General features: G+C 53.1%; 1 protein-coding gene across 2 annotated transcripts; it reads right to left on the bottom strand.

The window, feature by feature from the left end:
• Positions 1-4,004: 4,004 nt before the first annotated feature.
• CA7 (carbonic anhydrase 7) lies at positions 4,005-12,739 on the bottom strand. 2 transcript variants are annotated; one of them, XM_090260430.1, is made up of 7 exons: positions 12,597-12,739; positions 9,823-10,020; positions 7,043-7,161; positions 6,157-6,252; positions 5,990-6,052; positions 5,297-5,452; positions 4,005-4,790 (listed from the first exon to the last, which is right to left on the bottom strand). In XM_090260430.1, the coding sequence occupies exons 1-7, from the start codon at positions 12,634-12,636 to the stop codon at positions 4,668-4,670; spliced, it is 795 nt and encodes a 264-aa protein (XP_090116556.1). In that variant the 5' UTR covers positions 12,637-12,739; the 3' UTR covers positions 4,005-4,667. The 2 variants fall into 2 exon arrangements, with proteins under 2 accessions (XP_090116556.1, XP_090116557.1); XM_090260431.1 differs by lacking the exon at positions 12,597-12,739 and adding an exon at positions 12,065-12,168 and having other exon boundaries at positions 9,823-9,947.
• Positions 12,740-13,028: the final 289 nt, after the last annotated feature.

Below are 13,028 nucleotides of genomic sequence, written 5' to 3'. Positions count from 1 at the left end.
CCTGCCAGAATTTGCCTGTGTTGGAAGGTGTATTTGAGCCAAGTTATGCCTAGTGCTTTCTGAGCCTCAGAGAGCGTCCTCTCCTTCCAATCCAGCAGGCCCTTAGCCCCTGCCCTAGACTTCCCATGGCTCCCCATGAATCCTGGATGGATAGGCACACTTCTGCCTGGTATCTGAGGCCCCCAGTCACACATCCCCTCTTAGTTTCTATATGCTGGGGGAGAGTCGGGCCTTCCTCCTTCTGTCTGGTAAATATTCACAGGAGCTGCTGAGGCTCTTGTGCCTCTGCTGGGATGTCAGCTACAGTTGACCCTTGAACAACACAGGGTTAGGGATGCCAACTCCCCATGCAGTCAAAAATCCGTGTATAATTTTGATTCCCCCAAAACGTAACTACTAATAGCCTACCGTTAACCAGAAGCCTTACTGATAACATAAACAGTCGATTAGCACATATATTATATGTCATATGTATTTATTGTATTCTTACAATAAAGTAAGCTGGAGGAAAGAAAATGTTATTAAGGAAATCATAAGGAAAATACACTTACAATATTTATTGAAAAATATCTGTGTGTAAGTGGACCCATGCAGTTCAAATCCATGCTGTTCAAGGGTCAACTGTACTTTCTCTGGCTCCCTCTTCCAGGAAGCCCTCCCAGACTAATCAAGTCTCTTCAACCAAGTCAGGAAGCTTCTCAGGGATAATGTCACCTACCTCCAATCTTGACAGATTCTTGTGGTCAGTTCCTCGCTGAGGGTCTTGACCTTTCTTTTGGAGGAACAGCAAAGGTCTTGTTGGGTGGTTTGGGGCAGAGCCAGCCAGGCTGGAGTGAGGTGGGGATTCGGGAGGTTTCTTGGAGGAGAAATGAGAGTCAAGTTGGCATCAAATGTTCTGAGACTGCCCTTGTAGAGGACAGGGGTTTGGAGCAGATCTGACTCATTCCTGCTACCACCTTGCCTGGCTACAGGCCTACCCAGGGGCCCTGCTTGGACACCTTGCTGGCAGATGGCCGTGTACAAGGTGACTTCATTTTAGGCTGCCCTATCCAAAATGATAGCCACTGGGCACATGTGGTCTTGGGCACTAGAAATTTGGTTAATCTGAATCAAGATGTGTTGTAAGTATAAAATACGTACTGGATTCCAAAAACTTAATGTAAAAAATGTACCTCATTAATTTTTTTATTTTGATGATGTGTTAGAATGATAATATATTTTGGGTATAATTGAATTAAATAAGATATATTATTCAAATTAAATATACTTGTTCCTTTTTACCTTTTAAAGTAAAGTTACTAGCCCTGGCCAGTGTAGCTCAGTTGGTTGGAGTGTCGTCCTGTAAACCGAAAGGTCATGGGTTTGATTCCCTGTCAGGGCACATGCCTGGGTTGTGAGGTCAGTCCCCAGTTGCGGCCCATAAGAGGCAACCGATCAATGTTTCTTTCTCACACGGATGTTTGTCTCTCACATGGATGTTTCTCTCCTCTCGCTCCCTCCCTTCCCTTCTTTCTAGGTTCATTGAGCATGTCCGCGTGTGAGGATTAAAAAAAGAAAAATAGAGCATCTAGAAAGTTTTAAATTATATGTATTGTTCACACGACATCATTTCCATGTTACAGAGGAGACAAGCTTTGGAGGGCTTGTGTGAAATGTGGTGTAAAGGCCAGGTGTGAAGGCCAGTGCATCTGCCCTAGAGATTGTGAGCAGAGAAGACACCAAAAGGGATGAATTTTTCTCCAGACCCTGCCTCTGAGTACAGGACAAACACCAGAACCTTCCATGCTCAAAGACTCACATTTTCTACTCTCCTTGGAATCTTAATAAACCAACAGCACATGCTGCTTTTCAGGGTAGGCTTCGAGTTGATGCTGTGACCCGTGGATGTGGGAGGCTCCCCAAGATGTCCAGGCTGAGTAGATGCTGTTATTTGACCTCCCTTCCCACCCCCAGACCAGCTCCTGCTGCAACGAACCATCCCTGTCAGCTTGGGCACCAGTGTGGCCCCCTTCCAGACATCAACTCTTCAGCAACTCTATTAGGTTACCTTTCAGCCTTCACCTCAGACCCATCTCTGTCCCTGTCCCCATCCCTTGCTCAGGTCACAGACCACTCTCCCCACAGATGAGGGCTTTGCAGGTGGGTGTCCCTGGCCAGCCCTACAGGGAGCCCCCAGCCCAGGCCACTGTAGCAGTAGTGGCTGTAGAGGTAACCATAGGATGGGAGCAAGTGTTCGGCAGGCAAAAGCTCCGGGGGGCTGGGTCTTCACAGTCACCCCTTCTGAGGCCCACCCCAGAGAAGGAAGGCTCTTGCTCTGGGTCCAGGGCCTGGCTCCTCCAGGGGCAAATCCTGTGTCTCTAGCCTGGATACATACTGGGCATGCTGTAAACACTGACCAGTGCCCCCAACCCAGGTCCCTTTGAGAGCTACCCTGGCTTCCCAGAGATGGCCTCTCTGGAATCTTGGGAGCAAGCAGAGCCCATCTTGTCTTGGGTGCCCCAAAGCATCACTACCTGGAAGTAATCTTGCCTCGAATGAAGATTCAGTATCCAGTCCTGGGTCCCTTGAGGCCAGGCTTGCTGGAGACATTTGGGATCCAGCTGGGGCATCCCATTTGGATATAATAGGGTCAAATCTGGGGCTGTGATTATAACATAAAGAGGCCACTTTTGGTTTTAAAATAAATTTTAAAATGAATTACAGGAAAGGATTGAGGGAGTGAAGATTCTTGGCAGGCTTGAGATAATTATTATAAAACTGGCTCCCATTTCTCAAGTCCTTTGTGGTGCCAGGACTGTGGTGCCACCATCCCAGGTAGAGGCTGGCCAAAGTCTCTGGAAGGACCAGCAGCATCAGGCCTGTTATACCACCACCATGCCCATCCACCCATCTCTCCTTTGGACCCAGTTGCTCTGTCATAGAGCAGGAGAGTTATTGGACAGATCCAGGTTCGAGTCCTGTTCTACCACTTGCCTACCTAACCTCCCCCAGCCTTGTCATCCTCATCTGTTACAATTCCTGGATCATAGAGACAGTGAGACATCTGCCCCAGTCCCTTTGTCTGCCTTCAGAGGCAGCATTACTAGCATTACTTCTCCACTGCTGCCTGCCCTAAGCTGAGCGAACACCATCTTCCAGACACCACATTTCTCCTCAAACATGTAGAGAGAAAATGGCCCCTGTATCATACCAGGAGTGCCTGCATAGGCAAAGCAGTCCTCCAGCCATCCTGGGCCCCTCTCTTACCCACCACCTTGAATTAAGATGCTCTAAAGGAGCCCCCACCTTCCACCTCCCTCCTCAGCTCAGATTTCCACATGCCACTGCCTCCTTATTCTCCCCTCCAGGGGCCTGCAGATGCTGTGTGTCCACCCTGGTCCGCTCCTCCCCAGGGTTCCCAGTCCATGCGGAGGCCCCACTTTCTATATCCAGAGATGCAACCCAGAGTCCCGTCTCCCTCACAAATAGCCAAATGCTGCTTTGTAAGCTCTGCCTCCTAAATCTCTCTCATTCAGCCCCGTGCTTCCCACCCCCATCACCCCATCTCCTCTTTCTTGGCCCCTGGCCACCACCTGTGTCCTGACGCCATCCATTCCTGCCCCCCTATCCACAGTTCACAGGGATCTCCCCTCTTTGTACATCTGGCTCTGCCCCTCCTCTACTCCAGACCCTTTATGACCCACCAGTAGCCCTTGGATAGAGTCCCAGGCCCTCGCCCCAGGGCTCCAGCCTCCCAAACACTCTGGGCTTTCTTACCTCTGAGCTTGCACATCTGCTCTTCCCTTGGCTTCAAACACATTATTCTCTCTGCCTTGGAATTTAATTACTTCATCAGACGAGGTTAAGCTCCCCCTTCTCTCTGCCCCCGCAGTCTCTGCCCTGCCGTCTCTATAACCCTCACCTGCTCAGTACACACGTTCCCTCCCAACACACTGTGCTTGATTCACCACCATCGCCTCTCCAATGCCTAGAACAGAATTTGAAATAACACAGGTACTCAGGGGTACTTGTTGCGAGGATGAATGAATTTATTAATCATTACATGGATGGATTATCATGTAGGTGGCTTTGGTGGCTGGGTGGGGATGAGAGGAGGTACTACATAAGCTGTAGCTAGTACCTGCCCACAGCAGCAGGTAGCAGGAGGGAGAAGGCCACGTCACTTCAGCAGGCTGGGTGCTTTTTTTCATGGCCTGGCAGTGAGGTGCGTGCATGGCGAAGGCCTGCAGAAGAGGTAATGCTGAGAGGGCAGCTCTGCCCACCTCTAATTATTGCTTGAGTCTTCCTGACAATGCCAGCTGCCTGCCCCAGAGAGCTTGGTCTCATCCATCACAGTGTGAACTCAGGGTGGGGCTGCTGCCACTGCCAGTGGGGAAGAAGACAAGAGGAGGTTCCCAGGGACCTTTGGGTCTTGGAGAGCAGAGGATGCTCCAGGCTTGGAACATGCTCAGCTCCTGTCCTTCCTGTTCCCAGGGCAGCTGATGGGTATCCCATGACTCAAGGCTCCCATCAAGAAGTCTGTAGGGTGGCCAAGGAGCAAGCCAGCTGAAGAGGGGGCGGGGGGTCATAGCAGCCCCAGGTAGGGAGCCTCAGATGGTTTGGTATATGCTGACATGGAAGCCCTTGGGGAGATGGTGCCCTGGTGGCTGGCTGGGCAGCCGGGCTGCTCAGAACCGGAAGGAGGCCTTGACCAAACGACCCATCAGTGGCTGTGGTGGCCGAAAGTTGTTCACCATGTGGATCCTCTCATCGTCCTCTGAGGTGAAAAGCAGGCTCCGAAACTTCTCCATCTTGAGAAGGCAGAAGAGAAACTCAGGGCGGAATGGAGTGCTATTGTTCCCTCCGATCCCAGACCTGTCACCTGGCACATCCCGCCCAGCCAGCTCTGCCCCTTCCTCCTCTTGCCCCTAGGGCTTATCCCCAGTCCTCCCTATTCATTCTCTACTGAGACCCCAACCTCAGTTATTTACTCATTACAGGGCCTCTGAACCTGGACCTGCTCCTCCTAGTCCCAGTTCCAATCTCATCTCGCTAAGACATCAGAAATGCAGCATTCAGATTCTCACACAGTAGGCGTGATCCCAGGACCCAGGGATCTCCCCTACCAGCCTGTGTCTGGTCCTAATGACTATCAATCAAGCTAACTCCCATCTAAGAATCTAAACATTTATTAGCAAGAGATGGGAGCCCTGATGGTGGGACTACAGGCTGTGGATTGCTGATTGAGAGTCACACTGCCCGGGGTGGACCCTGAGTGCCACATCTCTCCACCTGATGCTCCACCTGGAGGACTCACCTGCCTTTCAGAGATACTGATGGGCTGTTGGAGCACAATCCAGGTGACGTTCTCACTTAGTGGGGGAGTCGTCAGGGATCCCGGGTAGGTCCAGAATTGTCGACAGACTGGCAGCAGACACTTGGGGTTGAAGCAGCTGAACTGGGCCTTGGTGCCCTGCAGCAGGGTAGGGAAACCCAGGAATCAGCATCGACCTCCCACCAGGACCAGACCAGCAGCCTCCCCACCCATTTCTGTCAGGGGATCTAGGCTTTTTCCTTGGCTCATTGATGCAAATTGTGGGCAAAGGTCTGTGATCCCAGATGCTATTTCCCAGCTGGGGCCAGGCCCTGTCCACCCATGCACATGTATGTAAAAGCTGCAGCTCCAGACGCTCTTTGGGCATCATGTCTTCTCCCTTGCCTTCAGGGCCCTTAGTGGTGCTGCCTGCTAGAAAACCATTAACAAACGTGACAAGTATCTTATCAATCCTATAACCACCAAAGCTGCATGCTGGGCACCCCATGGGGCCGCTGACCCTGGTGAAGAGGAGTCAGGTGCAGGATATTGCAGGTGCTAACCTGCCCCCTTCGTCTCAGTAAGGGTTTGCTGCCAAAATGGAAGAGTGAATGTGTCCACTCCAACATGTAGCCTCTTCCTTCCTCCCTCCTCACCATGCTTCTCCGGGTCAGAGACAGAGACCCCTGGTCTCACCTTAAACCGAACCATGTAGAGTGCATCTGTCAGACGGTTCATGCTGGGGTTCTCATCCCCCATCTGTCAGGGAGAGAGTAGCGTGAGCCCAGTACCACTATGTTCTAGAACTAGGGGCAGTACCAAGCCTCCCACACCCCTCCTGGTCCTGGGTAAACCCTCCTCACCTCCAAGAAGACACCGACCACAGCCAGGCCATCGGGTGCTGAGACCGCCTGCGCGAAGGTTCTGTACTTCCTGGCATTCCAGTGAACCAGGTGCAGCTACAGGGTTAACAACAGGCCAGACCAGGCCAGGGCTCAGCACCTCCCAGGGGTCATGGGAGCTCAGAGTCAGGCTTCCCCTACTCCTGTCAGACTCCAGGCCCCTCTGCAGGAGGGACAGGCTGTCAACCTCCCAGGCATAGCATCCTAAGTAGCCCCAAGAAATCTCCAAATGGCTGACATAGCATCCACCCTGCTCTGGGCCCAACCCTTCCCAGAGTTCCAGGGAACCAAAGAGGAATCTGTTTCAGGCCCTGCCCTCCATGAACTATGAAATAGATAATGGCCATCCAGTGTGACACTCCCTGAGGATGGCACCTGCACTAAGTCCAAAGAATAATTAGGAGGTGACCAGATGGAACCCTGGGGGAAAAGTACTCTAGGCAGAATACCTGGAGGTATGAAGGAGCCAGGTGTGGGCAGGGGATTCACCACCTGCAGGGCAGTGTGGGGAAAGGTTGGGGGAAGATGAGGCCATGCAAGGCCAGTTCATGCAGGGCCTTGAATGCTAAGCTCAGTCCTTGAAGGCTCGTTAGCAAAGGTGTGGTGGGACTGGATTTGTCCTTCAGAAAATTCCTCCTGGACACACAGACCAGAACAGCAGTGGGCAAAGTTCAGGTGGAAGACCCTATGCTTGGGGTAGGTGGAGGATTACTCTCCCAAAGGCCCCTGGGTGCTTCTCCGCACTTACTTCAGAGCCCCACACCAGGCACCCGCCAAACCCCTGACTATTCAGTCCCTCACTCCTTCCCCCAGTGAAAAAGGGATTCCTGTTGAGGAGGGCCCTTACCTCGCAGGGGAATGACTTGCCATCCACCGTGTGCTCTGAGCCCACGTTGTGCTTTCTGCCCCAGTGGAAATGGAACTGCTTGAGCCGGTAGGGCCCATCCAGGGGGCCCCCAGTCACCACTGTGGGTAGAAGTGGGGCTTATAGCAATTGGTGTGAGAGAGCCCAGACTGCCTAGCAGGAGCTAATGCCAGGATCAGGGCAGTGCCAAGGACGGGGAGTACATTTTTCATTTGAAAACTTGGTTGGGCTAATTCGTCTTGGGTCAGTCCCCACTCAAGCCCTTAGCTGGGGCAGGGCAGAAATCCTGGCAGTCTGTAGGTGGCAGAGATACTGGTACTGACAAAACACACCTCTCCACCTTAACCACTCCTACCCAATTTTGTATGGAAGCTGGAACCTTGCCTCTAAGTGCCCCCATTATAATTAACAATAGGCCTCCCATGTCTGGAGTTCTGACCCAGGGTTGAGTCAGAAGGATTATTTTGTTTAGTCTTTATAGTAGCTCATGAGGGACAGAACCTATTATCTTTATTTTATAAAGGCGGAAACCAAAGTACAGAGAGGGCAAGGCATTTGCCCAAGGTCACACAATAAGGCACTGAGCTAGGACATAAGCCTGCATTTATTTTGTAAGTCCAGAGTCCAAGCCACTGATCACTAGGCAATGCTACCTCCCTGGGACTTGGTGTTGTCCAGAGGCCAGCTCTGAGAGCCCCCGACTCTAGTGGCTAGGTCCGGGTACCTCCGAAGTACACCCCCCTGGCTTCTTTGGTGGGCCCCACTTGTGCTGGTTTTGTGACTTTCCCACCCTGATATCTGGTGAGCTGGGGCCAAGCATAAGGCCTCCTGGGACTGATTGAATTTCTACCTGAAAGGGATCTGGCAGTGGAGGGAGCCCCAGCCAGGCCTGAATGTGAGCCCCTGGATCAGGTAACGGCCCTGGACTCAGAGTTCCACTAAACCTCTTCAGGATGGGTGACCAGGGCAGGGCCTTGCCCCCTGTGGGCCCCTGAAGGGGGGCGGGGGGAGAAGACAAGACAATCCAGAGGCCTAACCCTCCTTGCTGTCTTCTGTCCTACAGGCTGAGCTCCCTGATATAGCCCACCCCCTTGAGCATGCCCTACCTGGGACCCCAGAATGTGATCTCTCAGAGAATGAACTCCTTCCCTAAACCCTTGAACTTGGCTCCCTTGGCCTCCTCCCTGTGTCCTGACCATAGAACACACTGCCATCCACTGTGTATTTACTATGTGTTCTGCACTCCATAGGTGTCAACCCCTACAGAGACCTTGAGGGGGGTACATTGTTATCCCTATTGGACAGATGTGGGACTAAGGTTCAGAAAAGTAGATACCCTGCCCAAGGTCACACAGCTGGTGAGTGGCAGAGTTCTCACTGTCTTGCTCCCAAGCCCACCTTCTTTCCACTTGTTCTCTGTACCTTCAGGTATGGGCATTCTGGTTGGGGAGGGAATCTCAGCCGGACATGAAAGGGAGCTCTTGGGTCAGTGGTCCAGAGCATGCCTCCTTGGGCCTCCCAATCCCACACCATACAGTGGCCTTTCACTGAGCTACTGATGTGTGAAATGAACCCTCGGTGCCCTCTGAAGGTTGTTTAGAAGATACAGCCACATGAAAACTGCTTGTCAAGAGCCCCATGTCCCTCCCCAAAGCTCAGCATGAGAGACTTTTCTCAGAATTCGGTACCAGGATATGCTGTCTTTCTTCTGAGGATCTGCTGGATTTGCTCCTTTCTGCAGCAAGAACTAGAACTGATCCTCTTCCCTTTTTTTCCTAGCCTACCAGGGAACTCAGGGCTAAGCAACTAAAATCACTCCTATCTGGCTTCCCTCCTCTTCTCTGTCCTTTGATTTTTTAATTGAAACTTAAGTTTCCGTGAGTGATTTTATTATGTGTGTGGAGTAGGGGTGGGAGAGGGGTGGGGTAGGCAGAGTTACTGTCACTTCCTTACACAGGAAACTCCAGCAAGTTTCCTCCTTGCCCCACCCCACACCTCACAGGCCTGGTCATAAAGACACAATTCCTTCACTGAAAAGCATCCTGAGGCCTCTGCCTAGGACTTTATAAAAGAACCTGGACTTTAATTCCAGGGCAAAGAGATCTTGGGAAGAGTGCCACAAGTTCCTGTTGGCCTCTCTTTGGCCCAAGATAGTTGCAGTCTTGAGGTATGTGGGCTGGAAAGAAGACCTTTGGAGTCAGACCAGATTGGTTTGGGCCCTCCCCAGCTCACTGAGTCTCTACTTGCCCATTTTAGAGGTGGGTTTTGTTTTTGTTTTTGTTTTTGTTAGAGGTGGGTTCTTGAGAGGAATAAAAGAGCTGCCTGTGACCTTATAGCAAGGGGCCTGGCACAGAGAACATTTTAGCTCCTTTCTTTCTCTGCTGGGCTTGGCCAGATCACACAGAGAAGAGGGTTTGGCCTTAGGCCACACAGCAGGTCAGTGATGGGGCAGAGAGCGAAGTGAAAACAAACCCAACCTAAAGCACTAAACAGAAGGAAAGTAGCATTTCTTGAGCTTCTGAGCATCTTCTGTATGCCAGCACTACAAATATCCCTTCAGTTTTTCATTTTTCTATGATCCTAGGGAGGAAAATAAGATCTTATTGCTCCCATTTTATGCCCAAGGAGACTGAGGCTCAGGCCACGGCTTCAGAGCTGGTAAAAGATGGAGTCTCCTTTCCCCACCACAGCAGGCTGCCCCTCCTGAGCCTGCCCCAAACAGGGTTATGGCCCCAGGTGGAGGGGTGCCAGGGTCCACTTACCAGATCGATCATCACTGTCATTGAAGTCCACCTGGACAGAGTGGCCATTGTTAGCAATGCTGAGGGATGTGCAGCCGTCATAGGAAAGCTCCAGTCTCTTCAGGCTGGGTGAGAACACAGCCTGGCTGGATACAATATTGATTGGTGATTGGCGGTATCCCCGGGCAATGGGATACAGCTTGTGCCACTGTGAGGGGCCTGCAGGTGGGGAAAGGGCAAGGACTCAGGCCAGCCCAGATCTCTGGGCTGCAGGCTGAGGGTACCTATGGGGGATGATCTCCCTGGTATCCTTTCAGACCTTTGCCCCTGCTTTGGATCTGTGCAGTCTGGAGCTCCAATCCCAGCTCCTTCACTTGCCCTCTATTTCCTTGCCTTTGAAATGACCTCTCTAAAACTCACCACCCAGAGCTGATAGGAGGTCCCTTAGGCATCTGAAGTTCCTGACCTGACCATATCAGGTGTCAGGCCTTTTCCAGTATCTTGGACATGTTCATGTTGTTGTTTGTGATAATAATAATAGAAGTTTCCATCATCCTGGCTTTGTGTCTATGATATGCATTTGTTCCTCACAACTTCCCTGTGAAGTAGGAACCAGAATGATCCTCACTTCACAGATGAGGGAACTGAGAGCCATTCAGGTATCTGCACATATACACACGGGCACTTGTATAAACATAGCACATGCATGAACTGCCCCCAGCTCTCCTCCCCAGGCATGTGCCTACAAGTCCATAGAGATGTTCATGTATGCACACATGTGCACAGTGACCAGAGTTCACTGGGTCTGAGTGGCCAGGCCCAGCAACACACATGTGTACAAACACACACACACACTGCCAGCTATATCTGACACATGCATATGCACCCTCACACAGGGGCCCCCTGTTGCAAACTAGATCTGCACTAAGAAACTACAGCAAAACACATGCAGGTACACACACACACATACACACACACCTGCATGCACACCCACGGGCACCCACCACCTGCCTCCCAGAGGATCCATCTGCAGCTAAGAGGCTCAGCATCTCCCTGGGAAACATCCTGAGATGCAGCCTATTTTTAGAGCTATTGCCGGCTGGTGCTTCTTCCTGTTTTTTGGTTTCTTAAGTTTTCCTGAGAAAATAGCAGCAGGTGCCAACAGAGCTGTGCCCCCAGTGGATGACTCAGAATCATGTCCCAGACTCATTGGGTTATTTTTGAAGTCTTGTGAGTATGCCGCCTGCTGGCACCTCTATCTTCTGTCCTTCTCTCCCTCAGCTCCCCCCCAGACTGGACCACTCAGGTCCGGCTGGGTGAGGGGCAGCAAGAAGTCTGAGGGTAGCTGACATCTCTATCCTCTGTCCTCTCCCTTAGCGCCTCTACACTGGACCACCCAGGTCTGGCTGGGTGAGGGGCAGCGAGCAGTCAGGGTGGCTGACCACAGGGCAGGTTTATAGGATAGTGGATGCTCAGAGCTGGTGAGCAGGACTAGAAAGAAGACTGCAGTTAGGGGACTCTGACTCTGGGAAGTACCCAGAGGCTGGCTTGGAGCAGGTGCTGGGGGGAAGATAATCTTCTACGGGTTGTCAACCTGCCCTTTTTCTGACTCTCTCCATCTCTGCTGGTCTCTGTTGCCTTTTTCTGAATGTCTCTTTCTAGCCTTTGCATGCCCAGATCTGGAGTTCGCCCCTCCAAAAGATGCTCCTGTGCCTTTGGGATACCAGATGGGGGCAGATATACCACAACATCTCTCTAACTCCCTCTGGCCCATTGCAACCTCCTGACCCCCAGACTGTAGCCCAGCAACCCGCACCCCCCAGAGGATCCATCTGCCTCTCTCCAGAGAAGTGAGAATGGGAAGTGTTCCTCCCACTAGCACTTCTTCTCCCTCCTCTCCCTCACCTGCCCTGCCGCAGGTCTCCTGGTAGCCTGGATCTTGGATCCTCATTGTTCACCTCAGGAAAAGGGGGAAACCCTCCCTTGCCCGCCCCGACAATCACCCCAGCTTGGTAAGAAACAGCCCAAAAGGGAACTGATCTGCCTCAGACCCACACTCAAGAACTCTGGCTTTCACCTTCTGCCTCTTCTCCCTTCCTCTGCATCCTAAGGAAACTGAGGCAGAACTGAGGAGCTATTTTCCAAGTCAGACCAGGAGGATGGTGTGGGCCACGTCTCACACCAGGACGTGTCCTGACACCCTGCTCCATGTAGACACCCAGACACATGCGTGCTCACGCAAATGCCCCATTCCCTCACGTACCTGCCAATAGGTAAGCGTAAACGCCCCTCAGGGAAACTCTGTCCTGGGGACACTGCGCCCTTGCCCATGTGGAGCTCGGCCCCGGGATGTTCCTGCACACACGACGTGCGCGCTCCGCATCCCGAATTCCGTATCCCGCACCCACGCACAGCGCTCTTCCCCGACTGCCCCCGCTGCTCTAGGCCACCTCTACCTCCAGGGCCCGCGAGAGGTGGGTGAGTGTCTGTCGGGGAGGGGGGGGGTCGGGAGCCCGGGTTCGCGTGAGTCCGGGTTCGCGTGAGTCCGGCGGTCCGGGGCTGCATGCAGGAGACGGCACAGCGCAGCTGGCGGCTGGGCCGGTTGGGGCACAGCGCAGACTTTGCGCCAGGCGCAGGGGAGCCAGGGCTCGGGCCGGGCAGGTGGGCCGGGTTCTGGGAGCTGAATGGGAGGCGGGGTCCCGATCTGGCCTGGACGGTGGGGGACTTGTGGGTCCGGGAAACCCGGCCGGGCTCGAGTTCGCAGAGGATCCCCGCCGGCCAAGGTCTGTGCCTACCGTTGTTCTGGCCGTAGCCCCAGCCGTGGTGGCCAGTCATGCCGCTGCCGTCCCCGCGGCCGTTTATCTGCCGACTAGGCTTAGTTCTGCTGGCTCAGGCTGCAGCTCGGGCCCGGTTCGCTACTGCGGAGCAGCCTCTTAAAGCTGTGACGGGAGGAGCAGCTCCCGGGAGACCCGCCCCGCCCCCCCCTCCGAGAGGCCGGCCAGGCACCGCCCCCGCCCGCAGGCCAGTTGGGCCCCAAGTGGAGATGTGGGGCTAGGGGGATCTGAACCTCCCCTCCCCTGCCATTCCACTCTTGTCCCGGCTTGATGACTCTCCCTCCTTTTCTCCAGCACGTGTACAGACTCTGGGACACGAGAAACCGCTCATGTTGAGGGCAGCCTCCATTTCTCCACATTCCCTCCCCTTCCCAGGCTTGTCCCTGAGCAGTA

The sequence above is a fragment of the Furipterus horrens genome, unplaced genomic scaffold (genome assembly GCF_987537825.1).
Source record: "Furipterus horrens unplaced genomic scaffold, mFurHor1.1.pri manual_scaffold_13, whole genome shotgun sequence".
Lineage (NCBI taxonomy): Eukaryota > Metazoa > Chordata > Mammalia > Chiroptera > Furipteridae > Furipterus > Furipterus horrens.
The sequence above is the reverse complement of the archived record's forward strand: the minus strand, read 5'-3'. Positions and strand labels throughout refer to the sequence as shown.